General features: G+C 40.4%; 1 protein-coding gene across 1 annotated transcript; it reads right to left on the reverse strand.

The window, feature by feature from the left end:
• Window positions 1-19347: 19347 nt before the first annotated feature.
• npbwr2b (neuropeptides B/W receptor 2b) lies at window positions 19348-20367 on the reverse strand. The gene has a single exon (XM_060936883.1). The coding sequence runs from the start codon at window positions 20365-20367 to the stop codon at window positions 19348-19350; it is 1020 nt and encodes a 339-aa protein (XP_060792866.1).
• Between the last annotated feature and the right edge of the window lie 1718 nt (window positions 20368-22085).

Consider the following 22085-nt stretch of genomic DNA (forward strand, 5'->3'; position numbering starts at 1 on the left):
CGTGTGCAGGATGAGCTTGAAAGTGAAAAAGAGGAAGCGTGAAATAGTGGAGCCAAAGATTAAGTGGTGGAAACTAAAACAGGTTGAGCATCAGAAGGAGTTTAGGGAAGAAATGAGATGAGCACTGAGTGGTCATGGAAGTCTGCCAGAAGATTGGGATACTACTGCTATACTAGTAAGAAAGGCAGCTAGGGTGGTCATTGGGAAGGAGGAAGGAAGACAAGGAGACATGGTGGTGGAACAAAGAAGTGCAAGAAATTATAAAAGAGAAGAGGCTAGTAAAGAAGAATTGGGATGATCAGAGAGATGAGAAAAGCAGGCGGTTATGCAGAGAGACGAGACAGAAGGCAAAAAGAGCAGTAGTGAAGGCGAAAGCAGATGCATACCAGGAGTTGTACGAAAGACTGGAGACCAAAGAAGGAGAGAAAGACCTGTAGAGACTAACTAGGCAGAGAAACAGGGAAGCGAGGGATGTACAGCAGGTAAGAGTGATGAAAGATGTAAATGGAAATGTGCTGACAAACAAAGAGAGTGTATTAAGAAGGTGGAAAGAGTACTTTGAGGATTTATTAAATGAGGAGAATCCAAGAGAGGAAAGGTCAGATTCGTTGGAGACAGCGAATCAGGAAGTAGAGTTGGTTAGTAAGGATGAGATGAGGGCAGCCATGAAAAGAATGAAAACTGGGAAAGCAGTCAGACCAGATGGTATCCCGATTGAGGCTTGGAGATGTTTGGGTGAGATGGCTGTGGAGTTCATAGCGAGATTGTTTAATAAGATCTTAGAGAATGAGAAAATGCCGAATGAATGGAGAAAGAGTATGCTAGTCCCAATATACAAGAATAAGGGAGATGTACAGAGCTGCAGTAATTACAGAGGGATAAAATTGATGAGCCACACCATTAAGCTATGGGAAAGGGTATTGGAGGTGAGATTGAGAAGAGAGGTAGCAATCTGTGAACAGCAGTACGGGTTTATGCCAAGGAAGAGCACGTCGGATGCAATTTTTGCTTTAAGAATATTAATGGAGAAGTACAGGGAAGGCCAGAGAAAGCTACATTGTGTGTTTGTAGACCTGGAGAAGGCATACGATAGAGTGCCGAGAGATGAGCTATGGTATTGTATAAGAAAGTGTGGAGTGAATGAGAAGTATATTAGAGTAGTGCAAGACATGTATGAGAACAGTGAAACAGCAGTGAGGTGTGCAGTTGGAACGACTGAATGGTTCAAGGTGAAGGTGGGACTTCATCAAGGATCTGCTTTGAGTCCTTTTCTTGTTTGCCATAGTGATGGGTCGCTTGACGGACGAAGTGAGGCAAGAGTCACCATGGAACATGATGTTTGCGGATGATATTGTGATATGTGGTGAAAGTAGAAAGGAGGTTAAGTTGGGTTTGGAGAGATGGAGGTATGCATTGGAATGAAGAGGAATGAAGGTGAGCAGTAGCAAAACAGAATACATGTGCATCAGTGAGAATGGGGATGAGAGTTAGTGAAGATGCAAGGAGTAGACGTAAAGAAAGTTGGTGAATTCAAGTACCTGGGGTCAACTGTGCAGGAAAATGGGGGCTGCGATAGTGAGGTGAGAAAAAGAGTGCAAGCAGGGTGGAGCAGTTGGAGAAGGATTTCGGGAGTCATTTGTGATAGGAAAGTCCCAGCAAAAGTGAAAGGTAAGATGTATAAGACAGTAGTGAGACCAGCTGTGATGTATGGATTGGAGACAGTACCCTTAACGAAGAGACAGGAGGCAAAGTTGGAGATGGCGGAGTTGAGGATGTTAAGGTTTGTAATGGGAGTGACAAGGTTGGACAGGATAAGGAACGAGCACATCAGAGGGACAGCACATGTGGAGAGCTTGGGAATTAAGCTAAGACAGATGAGACTGAGATGGTATGGGCACATCCTGAGAAGAGATGCAAAGCATGTTGGAAGGAGAATGTTGAGGATGGAGCTGCCAGGCACACGAAAACAAGGAAGGACAAAGAGGAGATACATGGATGTGGTGAGGGAGGACATGAAAGTGGCAGGTGTGGTAGAGAAGGATGCGGAAGACAGGGAGCAATGGAAATGAAAGATCCGCTGTGGCGACCCCTAATCGGGAGCAGCCAGAAGAAGAAGACTGCTTATTGATCTTTATGGTATTTTTTTTTAATGTAGAAAGATTTAATTGCATTATTTTTGAAGGCATCTTTGCTCTACAGCATTTCATTGCAAGTGCCTAAGACTTTTGCGCAGGAGTGTATGTTTTTAAATGAGTGATTACACATAATACTTACTGTACCTCACTGTGGAAGCAGCAGCCAGTGTAGAGTGTCAGAAATAGGGGTAGAGTAGGAGTCCATTTCTCTCCCCCAAGGTGCAATCAATGCTAATGTACCCACCTGTGGCTCATTATTGGACCTCAAGGTAACTGTGTACCTTTATAGGGCCAAAAAGGTACATATATGTTCCCAAGCAGTATATAGTGACAGGGTCATGGGTGTCGAAGGCTCATTGATTCGCTTGGGACACAAAAGCTAGCCCATATGGTCCAATCCCACAGAAGAGCTAATGTAGCACAAACTGCTGAAAAAGTTAATGCTGACACCTTCACCCTTCTGCATGCATATATACAGTGGTGCTTGAAAGATTGTGAACCCTTTAGAATTTTCCATATTTCTGCATAAATATGACCGAAAACATCATCAGATTTTCACACAAGTCCTAAAAGTAGATAAAGAGAACCCAGTTAAAACAAAAGAGACAAAAATATTATACTTGGTCATTTATTTATTGAGGAAAATGATCCAATATTACATATCTGTGAGTGGCAAAAGTATGTGAACCTCTAGGATTAGCAGTTAATTTGAAGGTGAAATTAGAGTCAGGTGTTTTCAATCAATGGGATGACAATCAGGTGTGAGTGGGCACCCTGTTTTATTTAAAGAACAGGGATCTATCAAAGTCTGATCTTCACAACACATGTTTGTGGAAGTGTATCATGGCACGAACAAAGGAGATTTCTGAGGACCTCAGAAAAAGTGTTGTTGATGCTCATCAGGTTGGAAAAGGTTACCACACCATCTCTAAAGAGTTTGGACTCCACCAATCCACAGTCAGACAGATTGTGTACAAATGGAGGAAATTCAAGACCATTGTTACCCTCCCCAGGAGTGGTCGACCAACAAAGATCACTCCAAGAGCAAGGCGTGTAATAGTCGGCGAGGTCACAAAGGACCCCAGGGTAACTTCTAAGCAACTGAAGGCCTCTCTCACATTGGTTAATGTTAATGTTCATGAGTCCACCATCAGGAGAACACTGAACAACAATGGTGTTCATGGCAGGGTTCCAAGGAGAAAGCCACTGCTCTCCAAAAAGAACATTGCTGCTTGTCTGCAGTTTGCAAAAGATCACGTGGACAAGCCAGAAGGCTATTGGAAAAATGTTTTGTGGACGGATGAGACCAAAATAAAACTTTTTGGTTTAAATGATAAGCGTTATGTTTGGAGAAAGGAAAACACTGCATTCCAACATAAGAACCTTATCCCATCTGTGAAACATGGTGGTGGTAGTATCATGGTTTGGGCCTGTTTTGCTGCAGCTGGGCCAGGATGGCTTGCCATCATTGATAGAACAATGAATTCTGAATTATACCAGTGAATTCTAAAGGAAAATGTCAGGACATCTGTCCATGAACTGAATCTCAAGAGAAGGTGGGTCATGCAGCAAGAAAACGACCCTAAGCACACAAGTCATTCTACCAAAGAATGATTAAAGAAGAATAAAGTTAATGTTTTGGAACGGCCAAGTCAAAGTCCTGACCTTAATCCAATCGAAATGTTGTGGAAGGACCTGAAGCGAGCAGTCCATGTGAGGAAACCCACCAACATCCCAGAGTTGAAGCTGTTCTGTACAGAGGAATGGGCTAAAATTCCTCCAAGCCGGTGTGCAGGACTGATCAACAGTTACCGGAAACGTTTAGTTGCAGTTATTGCTGCACAAGGGGGTCACACCAGATACTGAAAGCAAAGGTTCACATACTTTTGCCACTCCCAGATATGTAATATTGGATCATTTTCCTCAATCAATAAATGACCAAGTATAATATTTTTGTCTCATTTGTTTAACTGGGTTCTCTTTATCTACTTTTAGGACTTGTGTGAAAATCTGATGATGTTTTAGGTCATATTTATGCAGAAATATAGAAAATTCTAAAGGGTTCACAAACTTTCAAGCACCACTGTATATATATATGTGTGTGTGTGAACATGCAAACTCCACTCAGCAAGGCCTCCGTTAGCCACTGGGCTCAAACCCAGAACCTTCTTGCTGTGAGGCAACAGTGCTAACCACTACGCCACGATGCCACCCTTTTTTAAGGGGGGGATAAAAAGAAAACATAATGAAGGCTACTGGGTTTTGCTGCAAAATGAAGAAGCAAGTGTGACAAAGTGTCCAGAAGAACTGTGGCTGGTTCTGTGAGATGCTTAGTAAAATCTACAGCTAGTTTCCTGATAAAACTGCACTCACTGCACCTGAGACGACTATTTTTTTTTTTTTAAGGAAAAGGGTCGTCTCACACCAAATATTGACTTTGTTTCATTTATTATGGCTGACTGCTGTTTATAGTATTTTTAAACATTTCATTTTATTATTTTTCAAGCCATTTTTTGGTCTACAGCATTACATGTGTCAAAGACATTTGCACAGTACCCCCCCCCCCCCCCCCCCCCTCTCTGTGTGTGTGTGTGTGTGTGTGTGTGTGTGTACATACAATGTGGTGGATGTTGCTGAAATATGGGTGGAAATATAGTGGTATTGGAGGTCCTTGCTTCTGAGCGTCTCTGATGTATCAATTATGTTAATGGTTGTGCTTACTAAAAGCTACCATAATATGCAGCCACCCTTCACTCCAAACTCTCTCTCTCTCTCTCTCACACACACACACACACACACACAGCAAAGAAAATATCAATCCATCATCCATCAAAATGGTTATCACTGAAGAGACATTGTCTTTGACAGGATGCGTGTTTCCCCCACAGGAAATAACTGACACTGAGGTGAAGCAAAGGGGTGAAGCTCAGGACATGACTGAGCTTTCTGGTTCCCATTCCATTGTTTGAGTATTTGGCTTAAAGAGATGGCACACACGTTCATTTGTAGAACGTCAATAGTAGTTAGCTTTGGTGTTTGCTGTAGTTCATTAGGTTAAATGCTAATGTGCAGCAATGCTCTGCAGATTTTATCCATAAGCTGTGGTGTAATTATGTTGCCATCACAAGTGCTGTAACCATGGTAAATTCAGATTAGACTTCAGGATTTATCACTTTATTTACTGTCTGTATTCCTTGCTTTCCTCTGCATCCTAACCCTTGCATCCAGTTATTATTTTACTGAAACCAAACTACTTTCTCATTTTAACTTGCTTTCTTTCTCCTTGTGCTCCCCCCATTGTTCATTTCTAATGTTTCTGGGAATCACATCTATTGATTGTAGGTTAGATAACAACCCAGGCAACAAATTGAACTATTTGATCATGAAATACAGTCTGGTAGCCATCAAAAAAGAGAGAGTGGTGAGCTTTATCGTCCTTGTGGATATAAAAGCTAATCATATTTCTAAAAGCTAAACGGTTGATATGCATTAACTCCTTTCTCAGCCTGATTTGTGGAACCTGCAGTTAATAATGGTTGAGCGCCATCTAGTGAATATTATTGATACAATTTTTTTACGACCAAGTTATTGGATTATAATGTTTTAATGCTTCTGTCTTCTTTGCTTGTTTTCCAATGCCTGTATCTCTGTATACATCAGACTACTTAAGAAAGAAAGAAAAAGAAAGAAAGCACAACTTTATTCATCACTCACTTGTGAAATTCCCTCTCTACATTTAACCCATCTGAAGCAGTGAACACACACGTGAGCAATGAGCACACACACATACCCAGAGCAGTGGGCAGCCATGGTAACAGCGCCCGGGGAGCAGTTGGGAGTTAGATGCCTCGCTCAAGGGCACCTCAGCCCAAGGCCGTCCCATATTAACCTAACCTGCATGTCTTTGGATTGTGGGGGAAACCGGAGCACCCAGAGGAAACCCACGCAGACACGGGGAGAACATGCAAACTCCACACAGAAAGGCCCTTGACGGCTGCAGGGTTCCAAACCAGAACCTTCTTGCTGTGAGGCAACCATGTGCACACTAAATGTTACACACGCCAATTTTATATATATATATATATATATATATATATATATATATATATATATATATATATATCCACTTACCACTTATCCTGTTCTACAGGGTCGCAGGCAAGCTGGAGCCTATCCCAGCTGACTGTGGGCGAGAGGTGGGGTACACCCTGGACAAGTCACCAGGTCATCACAGGGCTGATATATAGAGACAAACAACCATTCACACTCACACCTACAGTCAATTTAGAGCCACCAATTAACCTAACCTGCATGTCTTTGGACTGTGGGGGAAACCGGAGCACCCTGAGGAAACCCACACAGACACAGTAGGTATGACCAGTCAGACAGTGGGTCCGTCTCTCCCACATTGGTTTTGGACATTCCCCTTCTTCAAGCCGGGAGTGGGTATAGTGAGAGATATTATCTGAAGTGTAACTTAAAACAGCACCTTGAATACCATCACAAAGTGGTAAGTATTGTGTGGTTGATTAATTAATTAATATGTACATTGCTAATTTGTAGTCATATACAGAGGTGGGTAGTGTCAGCAAAAACTGTATTGAAGTTAAAGTATTATGACATTATAATACAATTTTATTTGTATAGCACTTTTCACAATAGTCACAAAGCACCCTTAGAGAAATATATAAATTCTGGATATAAATGTTAAACATATGAATTTATCCCTAATGAGCAAGCCCGAGGTGACAGTGGTAAGAAAAAACTCCCTGAAACGACATGAGGAAGAAACTTTTATTTGGGTGATAACAGTTAGCGTAATTATAAATAATTCACTTCTATAACTGTGTCAAAATGTGCAATTGTGTCACCAGGAAATTCATTATAGTTTTGACATGAAGTCTATTTTGTTGAAATGTCCACAGCCATCCATTATTGTCCAAACCCATCTTCTAAGTGTATCTTAGAATGAGCCTGTTATATCTGCACAGGGCATGGGTCCATTTCCACAGAGCCACCATGTTGCACCACCACAGTAGCCTAGAGCAGACAAACCTCTAGAGAGCACTTTGTGTTTTTACAATGTGAATTCTTTGTTGGCGGCACTGTGGTGTAGTGGTTATCACTGTCGCCTCATAGCAAGAAGGTTCTGGGTTCGAACCTTGCAGCTGACAGGGGCCTTTTTGTGTGGAGTTTGCATTTTCTGTCTGTGTGGGTTTCCTCTGGGTGCTCTGGTTTCCCCCACAGTTGAAAGACATGCAGATTGTACAATGGGGCCACTGCAATTGGTGCAAGCTGTAGTGGTTTCCAAGCCATAATGTGTGTACATATGTAGATCTTGCTGTGGCAAAAAGTTATTAAATTAATTACTCTAGATTTAAGTACTGTAGCTTCAAATGGGGATGGTGAGATTGAATTATAGAACACACTCATCTAACATTGGAAACATACAAGCTACACTGGACACATCCAACAATATCAATGTATTAATATCTATCTATAAGATTTTTAAATTATGCCTTCTACATTATTGATTCGGCACAAAAACGTTTTACATTTCTAAACATTAATTTTCCAGCTCAAAATTAAATGTTACAGAAAAATCCCTGCTTTCTTTTCTATTTGCATTTTCCACACCATCCCATTTTTTCTGATCTGGGCTTTCAATTATTTCTTTGAACTGTTCTTTTTCTATGGCAGAATGATTATACAGCATATATCTTTAATAGACAGAAAAACAAGAATTTGATGCACAAATTTTAATTTATTTTGGGTTTTCTGAAATCAGGCAAGTTTCACCTTGAACAGACGCTTTTGGTCGCTATCAACAAGCGTATGGCAGAATTCTGTTGGATATTTGATCACTCTTCTTGGCAGAATTGGTGGATTTCAATTAAATTTGTGTTTCCTGGCACAGACCCGACTTTTAAGCATGGTTCACTTATTTTTGATAGGGCTGAAATCAGGACTTGTTTTAAGTTCTATGTTATATTGCTTTATCCATTCCACAAACAGCTTTGATGTGTGTTTGGGGTCATTGTCAACTTCATTTTGGGGTCCTTGTCAACTGGGGTCAACTTCCCAGGTGTAGTTTGTATGAAAAAATACGAGTGGCGTCAGGGGTTAAATTGGGATTGGTTATGTGGGGGAGCTCTGCCTCGTACCCGCCGCCGCCCCCGCCGCCCTGCCCCAATATACTTTTTGGAAAATAACCCTCTAATTTGATAACCATATCATATTGCACAGAGATATACACCTTATCTGTGTGTTGTAGGCCTATGTGTGTCTTGTAGTGCCCCCCTACACATTATGGCAGTTTGAATGTAGATTGGTTGGCCAATGTAACAGATTGTACAGGTTGTTGTACATTGGTTTGAAGGAAATGATTAGTGGGGGGTCTGGGGGTCCTCCCCCAGAAGTTTTTTATTATCATACATGTTATTTGCTGAATTCTGGTGCATTTTAATAAGTTGTTAGCTGACTTTACAGAGGTAGGTTGAGCAATATCATGTTAAATCTTGTCACATGCCTACAGGTGAAAAATGTGAAGGAGAAATGTTCAGTGAGAAAATTTGAAGGCTTGCACAATCTTAAACCAAAACAGTTGATTTATTTTGGAGGATAAATGTTAAATATGCCAAAACAGTGTCAGTCAAATTGTCAATCAAATATATTCATGCAGTGAATGCAACCAAATACAAACAACACTATAACATTGGAAGCATTTATTATTATTGTTATTATTATGTATTCAATTATTTATTTGGCATGTGGTGCTTTTTGTATTGTCTAGAACATACATAAGATGAGCATATTATAGCAGCAAAATAGAAGCACAATCATTTGAATGCAGCAAAACACATACTGTCTAAAAATAAAAACACAACATATTTAGATCAGTATTATTTTTCCCCTCTTCAGTATTATTTGATATTTTGTTTTTAAGAATAAAAAATGTGATAATGATTATGTTCACTGTATTGTTAATATTATTATTAGTAGTTGTAACAGCAGTAGAAGTATGTGACTATTTTGTAGCGCACTATCACTTCCAGAAAAAATTCTGATAAGCAACGAAAGCAGAATTTATGCATAGTAAACAAGATAGGCTAGCTACTTCATTAAATCCCGATGGATTAGGATCGTATGCAGGTAAAAGGGGAGACGGTGTACGGAGAAAATTATAAACAAGTCACAACGCTGAAACACAAGCCCAAAACCCCGCAAACCACGACTTCTGATTTTTTTTAAAGCGAGCTCACAAAAAAGAAACCCCAAAGTCGCTTATAAAAAGCGGAATTGGCAACCCACGCAGTGTTCCAGAAACCAGAATCTCTGATCGCAAGTTCTGTTCTAAATAGCTTTGACAGGTCGTCTTGTTATCAGGAAAACTATTATCTATCTCATAAAAGTCATGGGTTTATTGATTAATAAAACGATATTTAATTATTCAGAACTGAAAATCGTGAAAAGGGTTTGTTGCTTTTGATGTGTGCGTGATCATATGCCATCCGCTCCGAGCTTATGTGCCGGGGCTCAGCCCCGGACAGCCCCGGCCCAATTTAACCCCTGAGTGGCGTGTTCCCCAGTAAAACACTCATGTCTCTATAATAATGAAATATATACTTTGTGCAATTCACCAGTACCACTGGCAGCAAAATTGCTCCAGAGCATGATGCTATCACTACCATGCTTAACCTTTGGCACTGTGCTCCTTTGTACCTCTGTTCATTGTGGCCAAATCATTTTTGTCTCATCTGACCATAAAACTTTCCTCCAGATGGCTTTGTCTTTGTCCATGTGGTTAGCTGAAAACTTTAATCGAGCTGCTAGTTTTAGAGCAGGAGCTTCTTTCTTGGATGGCAGCCTCTCAGTCCATGGCAAGATAAAACTCACTTAACTGTAGACAGTGTGGCAGCAGCTTCCAGTTCATGGCAGGCCTGTGCTTTGATGATCACTGGGTTGTCCCTGACCATTCCGGAGTTGTGTAAATCTATCCTGCCTGGCTAAAAAAAATTCACCATTTTGACTTTCAATATTTAAGAGCTTTTGATTGCATAATTACCACAGTGATTAATGTTTCAGCTGGCAATAATTAGCTTATCCCTCACTGATACAGTGAGTAGCTTCTCATTTCTTTAAAAACCATGTCAGAAGATGTATCCCATGGTCATGGAATAGATGTTACTGTGTTTCAGAAGGATCAAATTATTGGTCTGTATCAAGCAAACAACTAAGGAGATTGCTTAAATTACTAGAACTGGGTTAAGAACTGTCCAACACATTATTAAAACTTGAAAAGATAGTGGTGAACCGTCAACTTCATGGAAGAAATGTTGTCAGAAAAAAAAAATCTTGACTGATCATGATCAGAGATCACTGAAACACTTGGTGAAGTCAAATTGAAAAAAAAATAAAATAAAAATATTGACAGCAGGCGGCACGGTGGTGTAGTGGTCAGCGCTGTCGCCTCACAGCAAGAAGGTCCGGGTTCGAGCGCCGTGGCCGGCGAGGGCCTTTCTGTGCGGAGTTTGCATGTTCTCCCCGTGTCCGCGTGGGTTTCCTCCGGGTGCTTCAGTTTCCCCCACAGTCCAAAGACATGCAGGTTAGGTTAACTGGTGACTCTAAATTGACTGTAGGTGTGAATGTGAGTGTGAATGGTTGTCTGTGTCTCTGTGTCAGCCCTGTGATGACCTGGTGACTTGTCCAGGGTGTACCCTGCCTTTCGCCCGTAGTCAGCTGGGATAGGCTCCAGCTTGCCTGCAACCCTGTAGAACAGGATAAAGAGGCTAGAGATAATGAGATGAGATATTAACAGCATGCTTGGTTCAGTAGTGAACATCAGAGCATTTCCACGTGTACAGTGCAAAGAGAACTCACAAGATTGGAAATAAACAACGGTGCAGCCACAAGAAAACCACTTGTTAGTGAGACTAATCAGAAGAAAATGCTTGAATTTGCTAGGGAGCATAAAGCTTGCATTCTGGAGCAATGGAAAAAGGTCATGTGGTCTGATGGGTCCAGATTTGCCCTATTCGAGAGCAGTGGGTGCATCAGGGTAAGAAGGGAAGGGCATGAAACGATGCATCCATCATGCATAGTGGCCACTGTACAAGCCTCTGGAGGCAGGGTTATGATCTGGGGTTGTTTCGTTTTGTCGAGTCTAGGCCCAGCAGCTTTACATGACAATAAAATGAAGTCAGCTGACTACTTGAATGTACTGAATGATCAGGTTATCCAATCAAGGGATTGGATTTTTTTCTTTCCTGATGGCTCTGCCATAAAATTAGGGCTCAAATTGTGAAAGAGTGGTTCAGGGAGCATGAGGAATCATTTTCACATATGAATTGGCCACCACAGAGTCCTGGCCTTAACCCCATTGAAAGTGTTTGGGATGTGCTGGAGTAGACTTTACAGAGTGGTTTGACTCTCCTGTTGTCGAGACAAGATCTCAGTGAAAAAGTAATGCAACATTGGATGGAAATTAATGTTGTGACATTGCATAAAGTTGTTGAAACAATACCACAGAGAATGTGTCATAATCAATGCTAATCATCATCATCTAGGCAGTTCAAGTGAAATATTAGAATGTGTGAATTTCTTTGGCTAGGCAATTTACGATCCTCTTTCTTACTGCACTGAGGTCCTGTGTGTGTTGGTCAAACAAACCCTTTTTATGTTGGCACAGAGAAGTTACCAGCTGTAGTCAATCTTGATCACTAACAGGAGGCCTTGGCAAGTTAAAAGACATTTTCAGAACTTTAAGCACCACTGAATTACAACCCCGATTCCAAAAAAGTTGGGACAAAGTACAAATTGTAAATAAAAATGGAATGCAATAATTTACAAATCTCAAAAACTGATATTGTATTCACAATAGAACATAGACAATATATCAAATGTCGAAAGTGAGACATTTTGAAATTTCATGCCAAATATTGGCTCATTTGAAATTTCATGACAGCAACACATCTCAAAAAAGTTGGGATAGGGGCATTAAGAGGCTGGAAAAGTTAAAGGTACAAAAAAGGAACAGCTGGAGGACCAAATTGCAACTCATTAGTTCAATTGGCAATAGGTCATTAACACGACTGGGTATAAAAAGAGCATCTTGGAGTGGCAGCGGCTCTCAGAAGTAAAGATGGGAAGAGGATCACCAATCCCCCTAATTCTGTGCCGACAAATAGTGGAACAATATCAGAAAGGAGTTCGACAGTGTAAAATTGCAAAGAGTTTGAACATATCATCATCATCTACAGTGCATAATATCATCAAAAGATTCAGAGAATCTGGAAGAATCTCTGTGCGTAAGGGTCAAGGCCGGAAAACCATACTGGGTGCCCGTGATCTTCGGGCCCTTAGACGGCACTGCATCACATACAGGCATGCTTCTGTATTGGAAATCACAAAATGGGCTCAGGAATATTTCCAGAGAACATTATCTGTGAACACAATTCACTGTGCCATCCACCGTTGCCAGCTAAAACTCGATAGTTCAAAGCAGAAGCCGTATCTAAACATTATCCAGAAGCACAGACGTCTTCTCTGGGCCAAGGCTCATTTAAAATGGACTGTGGCAAAGTGGAAAACTGTTCTGTGGTCAGACAAATCAAAATTTGAAGTTCTTTATGGAAATCAGGGACGCCGTGTCATTCGGACTAAAGAGGAGAAGGACGACCCAAGTTGTTATCAGCGCTCAGTTCAGAAGCCTGCATCTCTGATGGTATGGGGTTGCATTAGTGCATGTGGCATGGGCAGCTTACACATCTGGAAAGACACCATCAATGCTGAAAGGTATATCCAGGTTCTAGAGCAACATATGCTCCCATCCAGATGATGTCTCTTTCAGGGAAGACCTTGCATTTTCCAACATGACAATGCCAAACCACATACTGCATCAATTACAGCATCATGGCTGTGTAGAAGAAGGGTCTGGGTACTGAACTGGCCAGCCTGCAGTCCAGATCTTTCACCCATAGAAAACATTTGGGGCATCATAAAACGGAAGATACGACAAAAAAGACCTAAGACAGTTGAGCAACTAGAATCCTACATTAGACAAGAATGGGTTAACATTCCTATCCCTAAACTTGAGCAACTTGTCTCCTCAGTCCCCAGACGTTTACAGACTGTTGTAAAGAAAAAAGGGGATGTCTCACAGTGGTAAACATGGCCTTGTCCCAACTTTTTTGAGATGTGTTGTTGTCATGAAATTTAAAATCACCTAATTTTTTTCTTTAAATTATACATTTTCTCAGTTTAAACATTTGATATGTCATCTATGTTCTATTCTGACTAAAATATGGAATTTTGAAACTTCCACATCATTGCATTCCGTTTTTATTTACAATTTGTACTTTGTCCCAACTTTTTTGGAATCGGGGTTGTAATAATCTAAGTGGGTGTCTATAATTAGGCATCATTGCCTAATGTAATATAATACATTATGTAATATAATGTAATAAAATGTAACTATATTACATAATTTTAAATGTAATATAGTTACATTTTATATATAACTATGTCATTAATAAACTGCTGATAACTGTCTTTTAAATGCTTATTCAACAAACTGCATTAATCTCATTGTGGAGCAAGTACAAACAAAATATTTACTTTTCTATTAGTAAAACACAGTGTAAAACTACTGTACTGATTTTGTGCTTACAGTATAAAGTACTGTTGTTGAAGTTCTGAATACTGCCACAAAATGGTGGATCTCGCTCATCCATTGATGCATTTGGTAAAACATGAAATGGAACATTTAGGTATTTATATCTATGTTTACGGTGGCACGGTGGTGTAGTGGTTAGCACTGTCGCCTCGCAGCAAGAAGGTCCTGGGTTTGAGCCCAGCGGCCGACGAGGGCCTTTCTGTGTGGAGTTTGCATGTTCTCCCCGTGTCTGCGTGGGTTTCCTCCGGTGTGCTCCGGTTTCCCCCATGGTCCAAAGACATGCAGGTTACGCTAATTGGTGGCTCTAAATTGACCGTAGGTGTGAATGTGCATGTGAATGGTTGTTTGTCTCTATGTGTTCAGCCCTGTGATGACCTGGCGACTTGTCCAGGGTGTACCCCGCCTCTTGCCCATAGTCAGCTGGGATAGGCTCCAGCTTGCCTGCGACCTTGTAGAACAGGATAAGCGGCTACAGATAATGGATGGATGTTTATGACATCTGTATATACAGTCATTGGCATACACTCATGTCACTACAATTGTTATTTCTATGCCACCAGGTGGTGCTAAAATACATCTTTTCTTCACTCCAGGTGCTATACTCTACAGTAGCTTTGTAGATCCTGGCCTCGCTCCTGGTTCAAGCTCTTCATTGAAATCAATGAAAATTATAACAGACTTATCAACACATGTCAGAAAAGCATTTCTATTGTCAGTAACACATCCAGATTTTTGCCCTATAGTATGAGACCGCAGCAATTAACTATGGCACACAAGTACACATAAATTGATGTTACTAAGAAGGCTATATGTTGTCAGGTGAAATATTCCTATAATTACTTGATTCAGTACCAGGGCAACATGGTGGTGCAGCAGGTAGCATACTGCATCCCAGTCATTAGTTTGATCCTGAACTCAGATTCCTGCCTGTGTGGAATTTTGCATGTTCATCCTGTGCTCGCATTGGCTTCCTGGGGCCTATCTGTTTTCCTCCAGCTGTGAATTATGTGCATAGTGTCCTGCAATGGATTATTCACTGTGACCCTGTCCAAGAAAAAGTAATGACTTAAAGTGAATGAATTAGAACCAACATCTGTAACATCAGTCATATGTAAAATATGACACATGACATAGCTTTATAGAGGGCTTCATAAAGTATGTAGAAGTAACACTAGAAATTGTGTGTTAGCACTCAATGATATAGAATTATTTTAATTATGCATACCACCAGTCCACTGTTTCTCTATATTCATTTTAAAATGGGATACTCAAAATGTCGAATGATATACTTTTCTAGCAATGTTAATTCAATAATTCCTTATCTTTTTGTCTGACAAGAGGACATTTTTATGCCATTAAGTACAGACAAGTGACAAATTAAAGTAAAGACCAACATAAATTATACTTAAAGGTACAGGGCCACCACGAGTGCTCAGAACTGTACTTTAGGGATGGAAGCAAAAACCTTGCTCTGGCTTCCAGAAACATACACTGACATGGAACTGGTGTTAATATACTGGATTACATCTAAGTCATTTTTCAATAAATTAATCTGCTAAATAATAATTAACAATTACTCATGAGGGCAGCACAGTGGTGTAGTGATTAGCACGGTCACCTCACAGCAAGAAGGTTCTGGGTTTAAGCCCAGTGGCCAACAGGGACCTTTTGTGTGGAGTTTGCATGTACTCATTGTGTCTGCGTGGGTTTCTTCTGTGTGCTCCGGTTTCCCCCACAGTCCAAAGACATGCAGGTTAGGTTAATTGGTGACTCTAAATTGACCGTAGGTGTGAATGCGAGTGTGAATGGTTGTTTGTCTCTATGTGTCAGACCTGCGGTGACTTGTCCAGGGTGTACCCCGCCTTTCACCCATAGTCAGCTGGGATAGGCTCGAGCTTGCCCGCGACCCTGCACAACCCTACACCATGAGGCAGATAGTTGTTTTAGTATAAATATACAGGTGATTATTTAAAAAAAATTGTATTAAAAAAAACCCATTTATTTCAAACTTCAAAAGAGACATGTAAATGTAAAATAAGGTGTGCGGACTTGTCACTTATCAATGCCGACTCACATAAAATACTTTGTTTTGAAAATCAATAAAACTAAATCATAATTCCACCTTACCTTTGGATAGTTTTAGACCAAACTTCGTAGCATCTTTGGTGCTTTTAGGAACAACATTTTCTATCATAATTTGTATTGTAATTCTTCCTCACTTACCGTGACAAAGTTATTGGCCGCCATTTTGACAAGTTACTCGAGGTGATATCGAGAAATAATCCAAATTTCCTGACCAACCAGCATGTGCAATTTTCTGTAATCACCTCCGTATTTTTATATATATATATATATATATATATATATATATATATATATATATATATATATATATATATATATATATATATATACACACAGTGGCATGCAAAAGTTTGGGCATCCTTGCTGAAAATGTCTGTTACTGTGAATAGCTAAGTGAGCAGAAGATGGCACCAAACACCAAAAAAGAACACCAAAAACAGAACACCAAAAGGCATAAGGGTAAAGATGACACTTTTCTTTAATATTTTCCACAAGATTACATTTTTATTTCCATCATTTACAGGCGTAATGGTTGTCTGTGTCTATGTGTCAGCCCTGTGATGACCTGACGACTTGTCCAGGGTGTACCCCGCCTTTCGCCCATAGTCAGCTGGGATAGGCTCCAGGTTGCCTGCGACCCTGTAGAACAGGATAAAGCGGTTAGAGACAATAAGATGAGATGAGATTTACAGGCGTAAAATACCAAAAAAATGACAAGGACCTGAAGCAAAAGTTTGGGCACCTGGCATGATCAGTACTTAGTAACACCCCCTTTGGCAAGTATCACAGCTTGTAAACACTTTTTGTAGCCAGCTAATAATCTCTCAGTTCTTACTTGGGGGATTTTCACGCATTTGTCCTTGCAAAAGGCTTCCAGTTCTACAAGTTTCTTGGGCTGTCTTGCATGCACTGCTCTTTTGAGATCTAGCCACAGATTTTCAATGATGTTTAGGTCAGGGGACTGTGAGGGCCATGGCAAAACCTTCAGCTTGTGCCTCTTGAGGTATTCCATTGTAGATTTTGAGGTGTGTTTTGGATCATCGTCTTATTGTAGGATCCATCCTCTTTTTAACTTCAACTTTTTTTACAGATGGTGTGATGTTTGCTTCCAGAATTTGCTGGTATTTATTCGAATCCATGCTTCCCTCAACCAATGAAATGTGCCTTGTGCCACTGGCTGCAACACAACCCCAAAGCATGATTGATCCACACCCATGCTTCAGAGTTGGAGAGGTGTTCTTTTCCTGGAATTTGGCACCCTTTTTTCTCCAAACTTTTTGGCACATTGTGGCCAAAAAGTTCTTTTCTGATTTCATCAGTCCACAGGACTTGTTTCCAAAATGCATAAGGTTTGCTTAGATGTTCATTTGCAAACTTCAGACACTGAATTTTGTGGCTCGGACACAGGAAAGGTTTTCTTCTGAGGATTCTCTCCTGAAGGTCATATTTGTTCAGGTGTCGCTGCATAGTAGAACAGTGCACCGCCACTCCAGGGTCTGCTAAATCTTTCTGAAGGTCTTTTGCAGTCAAACAAGGATTTGTCTTTCTAGCAATCCAATGAGCAGTTCTTTCAGAAAGTTTTCTTCATCTTCCAGACCTCACCTTGATCTCCAGTTCTGTTAACTGCCATTTCTTAATAACATTACAATCTGAGGAAACAGCTACCTGAAAACACTTTGCTATGTTCTTGTCGCCTTCTCCTGCTTTGTGAGCATCAGTTATTTTATTATTCAGAATGCGAGGGAGTTGCTTAGAGGAGCCCATGGCTGTTGAATTTAGGGACAAATATGAGGAATCAGAGAATTTATACAGCTTTGAAATCTGCATCATCTGACCTTTCCTAATAAAGAATTTGAACAAGCCACAGCTCAATAAGCTAATTAAGGTCTGGAACCTTGGTAAAAGTTACCTGAGAACTCAAATGTATTAGGGTGCCCAAACTTTCGCATGGTGTTCCTTTTCTTTTTTCACTCTCCAATTGTACAAAACAAAAAATAATACACAAATCTTGCAGAAAACACTGAAAAGAGATGTCTCGCCTTTACCTTTATGCCTTTTGGTGATCAGTTCATCTTTTTCTCACTTAACTATTCACAGTAACAGACATTTTCAGCAAGGGTGCCCAAACTTTTGCATGCCACTATATATCCATCTATTATCTGTAGCTGCTTATCCTGTTCTACAGGGTCGCAGATAAACTGGAGTCTATCCCAGCTGACTATGGGCGAGAGGCGGGGTACACCCTGGACAAGTCGCCAGGTTATCGCAGGGATATATATATGAAGCATCTGTTAAAATAGGAATAGGAATATAAATATTTATGGTTATTCACAATCCTGATAAAATCCTCTCATGGAATCTCTGAAAATTCACTTGTCCCTAAAATGCTCTGAGCATTTTTTTTTTAACGCCAAAGCATTTTCCTGTATACTTTCAGCCTTTTTCTCTGTTTTATATTTCTGCAGACTTTACAGCCTTCCCACTTATGGAAAGCATACAAACGAAGAAGAAAGAAAGAAATTACAACACATCTAAGGTTGTTACAAGAAAATTTGTGAATAGTAAGAGCATTTTAGTAAATTATTATACATAGCCACTCACTGTGGGCTCAGCGTCCTCGCTCACCCATTCAGCTCTTAAAAGATTGTGTTACATAATGCAAATACATAACATTTGTGTGTAACATCTGTTAAATGAATATAATTGTTAACAATGAAATTAATCTTTGTGGGAATTTATTTAAAAATGTTCATAATATTAATATAATATTGCAGTCATATAAACTGCACTTTCTGCTACATATAAAGTGAAAGCTAGGTGAATAATAGGTTGTGAAATACGTCCTATATGTCATGTGTGCAAAAATTAAATAGCCTCTGAAAAGATTATTCGTGTGATGAGTCTTTAATAAAGACAAAAACAAAACTTAAACAATGCTCATAAATACTGGGACATTTTTTTCTCTCATTATTGACCTGTACAACTGTCACCAAAGCAAAACAATCCATGTAATCCATTTATTTATAACATAATGGTTGAACACCATGGACTCGATGCTTCACTGTGTAAAATGTGTGAAAAATATTTCTTTAAGCTTTCTTTCAGTGTACTGTGAGCACAATATTTGTCCATCTATCTTTTTTTTTTTTTTAATCGAAATGATCCTGGTTACAAATGAAGTTTGGGTGACAACATTTCAGTATAGATACATACATGTGCATTTTCCTTTAAAAAAACAGTTTAGACAATGATATTTTGTTATCTAAATAGTTATAGCCTACAGCAATATAGCAAAGTGAGTAAAGCTTGTATAGATAGAGGAGGAGATGTTCACATAATTGGCACAAGAGGGAGGCAAATGCTGATGTTCGGATCCACATTCACTTACTGTGATCTATCAGCTCAAACCAGCTGTGTGGTTTTACTCTTAAACAAAGGAACTGTACTCCAAGTTCAACCAGCCCTACATTCTAGCATCTTCTTAAACGCTTTCCTGAAGCTGTCATCCAGGAAAGCATAGAGGAATGGGTTGAGACAGGAGTTTGCGTAACTCAAACTGGTGATAAAGTAAGAAATACCAATGACAAGTGGTGTAGTGCCCAGATCTGTGGTCAGAGCTACGATGGTGCTGAGATGGAATGGAGTCCAGCAGAACAAACACACAGCCAACACTATAAACACCATGATGGTCACTTTCTTTTTAGCTTTATCCAGAGCCTTGGCATTAGTGTTGAGTCTCATGTTGCGCAGCTTGTACAGCATCATAGTGTAGAGTATGCAAATCGTGGAGACAGGAATTGCAAAGCCTAGAATGAGTGTATAAATCCGGCTTGCTTTGAACCACAAACCTTCTGGGCTGGGAAAACTTAGCACGCAACTTTTTCTCTCGGTGTCCTCTGGGCTGATATAGACTCCGCCAAACACTGTAAAGGGCACCACTATTAGGATAACCAACAACCAGACGCACAGGCTGACTATCTTGGCTGCCCTGTATGTACGGTAGGGCATGCGTTTAGAGCGCACCGTGGCCAGAACTACCAGGTATCGATCAACGCTCATAACTGTAAGAAAATATATGCTTGAGAAAATATTGTAGTGGTCAATGCTCAAAATGATTTTGCAAAGCACCTCACCAAAGGGCCAGTAGTGCAAGAGATGCTCAGCAATGTTAATGGGCAAAACTAACGTGAAGAGATCATCAGCAATTGCCAAGTTTAGAATAAACATGTTAGTGACTGTCTTCATTTTAGGAGCCTTCAGTATGACATAGATCACTGCTGTGTTGCCGGTTAATCCCACTGCACATATCACGGAGTAAATAACCGGGAGAACTACGTACAGGTCTGCGTAAAAGAAGTAATCCGCCGGTGGAGTACAGTTTAACTCGGAGTGGTTGGGAGAACTGTCGTAATGAAAGTACATGCTGAAGTTGCACTGGGAGTTTGTCTTGACGGGGTTTGAAATATTCTCCATGTTATGAAAAGCGTGTCAACAGGTTTTCGGTTCTATTTCATAAAGTCAGATATTTCCTTCCTCCAATCTGGGGTCGGTGGTTATCTGTTGCTTCTGACAACATCACGAGACCTGGAACAGAAAAAAATAGCTTCATAATAGATGTCTGAACACACACACACACACTTATGGATATATATATATATATATATATATATATATATATATATATATATATATATATATATATATATATATAAAGGGAGAGAGATAACTGACTGGAGACTGATTTAGTTTTTTTTTTTTCTTAAAAAAATAACCAATCAAAGCAAAATAAAAAATCAATTAAGGGAAAAACCCCATCAGCAGCCACAACAACCCCCTGTATTCCTTACCGTTTAGGGGAGCCTTTCTTCGTGCGCTCTCTCTCTCTCTCTGTGTGTGATGTTCTCGAGCCAAGCAGCGCGGCTTGTTCGCTTCCCAGCACCTGGAAGAATGAAGTACGATTGTATTACGTCACTGGCACTGGTGTGGCACGGTTTTTTTTCTCTCTTAAGGATGCTTTTTGTCTAGTCCGTTTTAGCTCTTTTTGAAAAAAAAAAGGAATACTAGATTTTATACATTACCTCATGTTTGTGAACCCTTTAGAATTTTCTATATTTCTGCATAAAAGACCTAAAACATCATCAGATTTTCACACAAGTCCTAAAAGTAGATAAAGAGAACCCAGTTAAACAAATGAGACAAAAATACTATACTTGGTCATTTATTTATTGAGGAAAATGATCCAATATTACATATCTGTGAGTGGCAAAAGTATGTGAACCTTTGCTTTCAGTATCTGGTGTGACCCCCCTTGTGCAGCAATAACTGCAACTAAACTGTTGATCAGTCCTGCACACCGGCTTGGAGGAATTTTAGCCCGTTCCTCCGTACAGAACAGCTTCAACTCTGGGATGTTGGTGGGTTTCTTCATACCGTATGAACTACTTGCTTCAGGTCTTTCCACAACATTTCGATTGGATTAAGGTCAGGAGTTTGACTTGGCCATTCCAAAACATTCACTTTATAATTCTTTAACCATTCTTTGGTAGAACGACTTGTGTGCTTAGGGTCGTTGTCTTGCTGCATGACCCACCTTCTCTTGAGATTCCGTTTTTTAGATAAGATTCAACTTTATTGTCCTTGCACATGTCACAGGTACAAGGCAACGAAATGCAGTTCATGGACAGATGTCCTGACATTTTCCTTTAGAATTCACTGGTATAATTCAGAATTCAGGGCGGCACGGTGGTGTAGTGGTTAGCGCTGTTGCCTCACAGCAAGAAGGTCCTGGGTTTGAGCCCCGGGGCCGGCGAGGGCCTTTCTGTGTGGAGTTTGCATGTTCTCCCGGTGTCCACGTGGGTTTCCTCCGGGTGCTCCGGTTTCCCCCACAGTCCAAAGACATGCAGGTTAGGTTAACTGGTGACTCTAAATTGACCGTGAGTGTGAATGGTTGTCTGTGTCTACGTGTCAGCCCTGTGATGACCTGGCGACTTGTCCAGGGTGTACCCTGCCTTTTGCCCGTAGTCAGCTGGGATAGGCTCCAGCTTGCCTGCGACCCTGTAGAAGGATAAAGTGACTAGAGATAATGAGATGAGATGAATTCGGAATTCATTGTTCCATCAATGATGGCAAGCCGTTCTGGCCCAGATGCAGCAAAACAGGCCCAAACCATGATACTACCACCACCATGTTTC

Source organism: Neoarius graeffei, chromosome 13 (genome assembly GCF_027579695.1).
Source record: "Neoarius graeffei isolate fNeoGra1 chromosome 13, fNeoGra1.pri, whole genome shotgun sequence".
In the NCBI taxonomy this organism is placed as follows: domain Eukaryota; kingdom Metazoa; phylum Chordata; class Actinopteri; order Siluriformes; family Ariidae; genus Neoarius; species Neoarius graeffei.

Excerpts from the sequence above, each read along its gene's own strand:
- npbwr2b (XM_060936883.1), bottom strand. The coding sequence starts at position 20,367 with ATGGAGAATATTTCAAACCCCGTCAAGACAAACTCCCAGTGCAACTTC.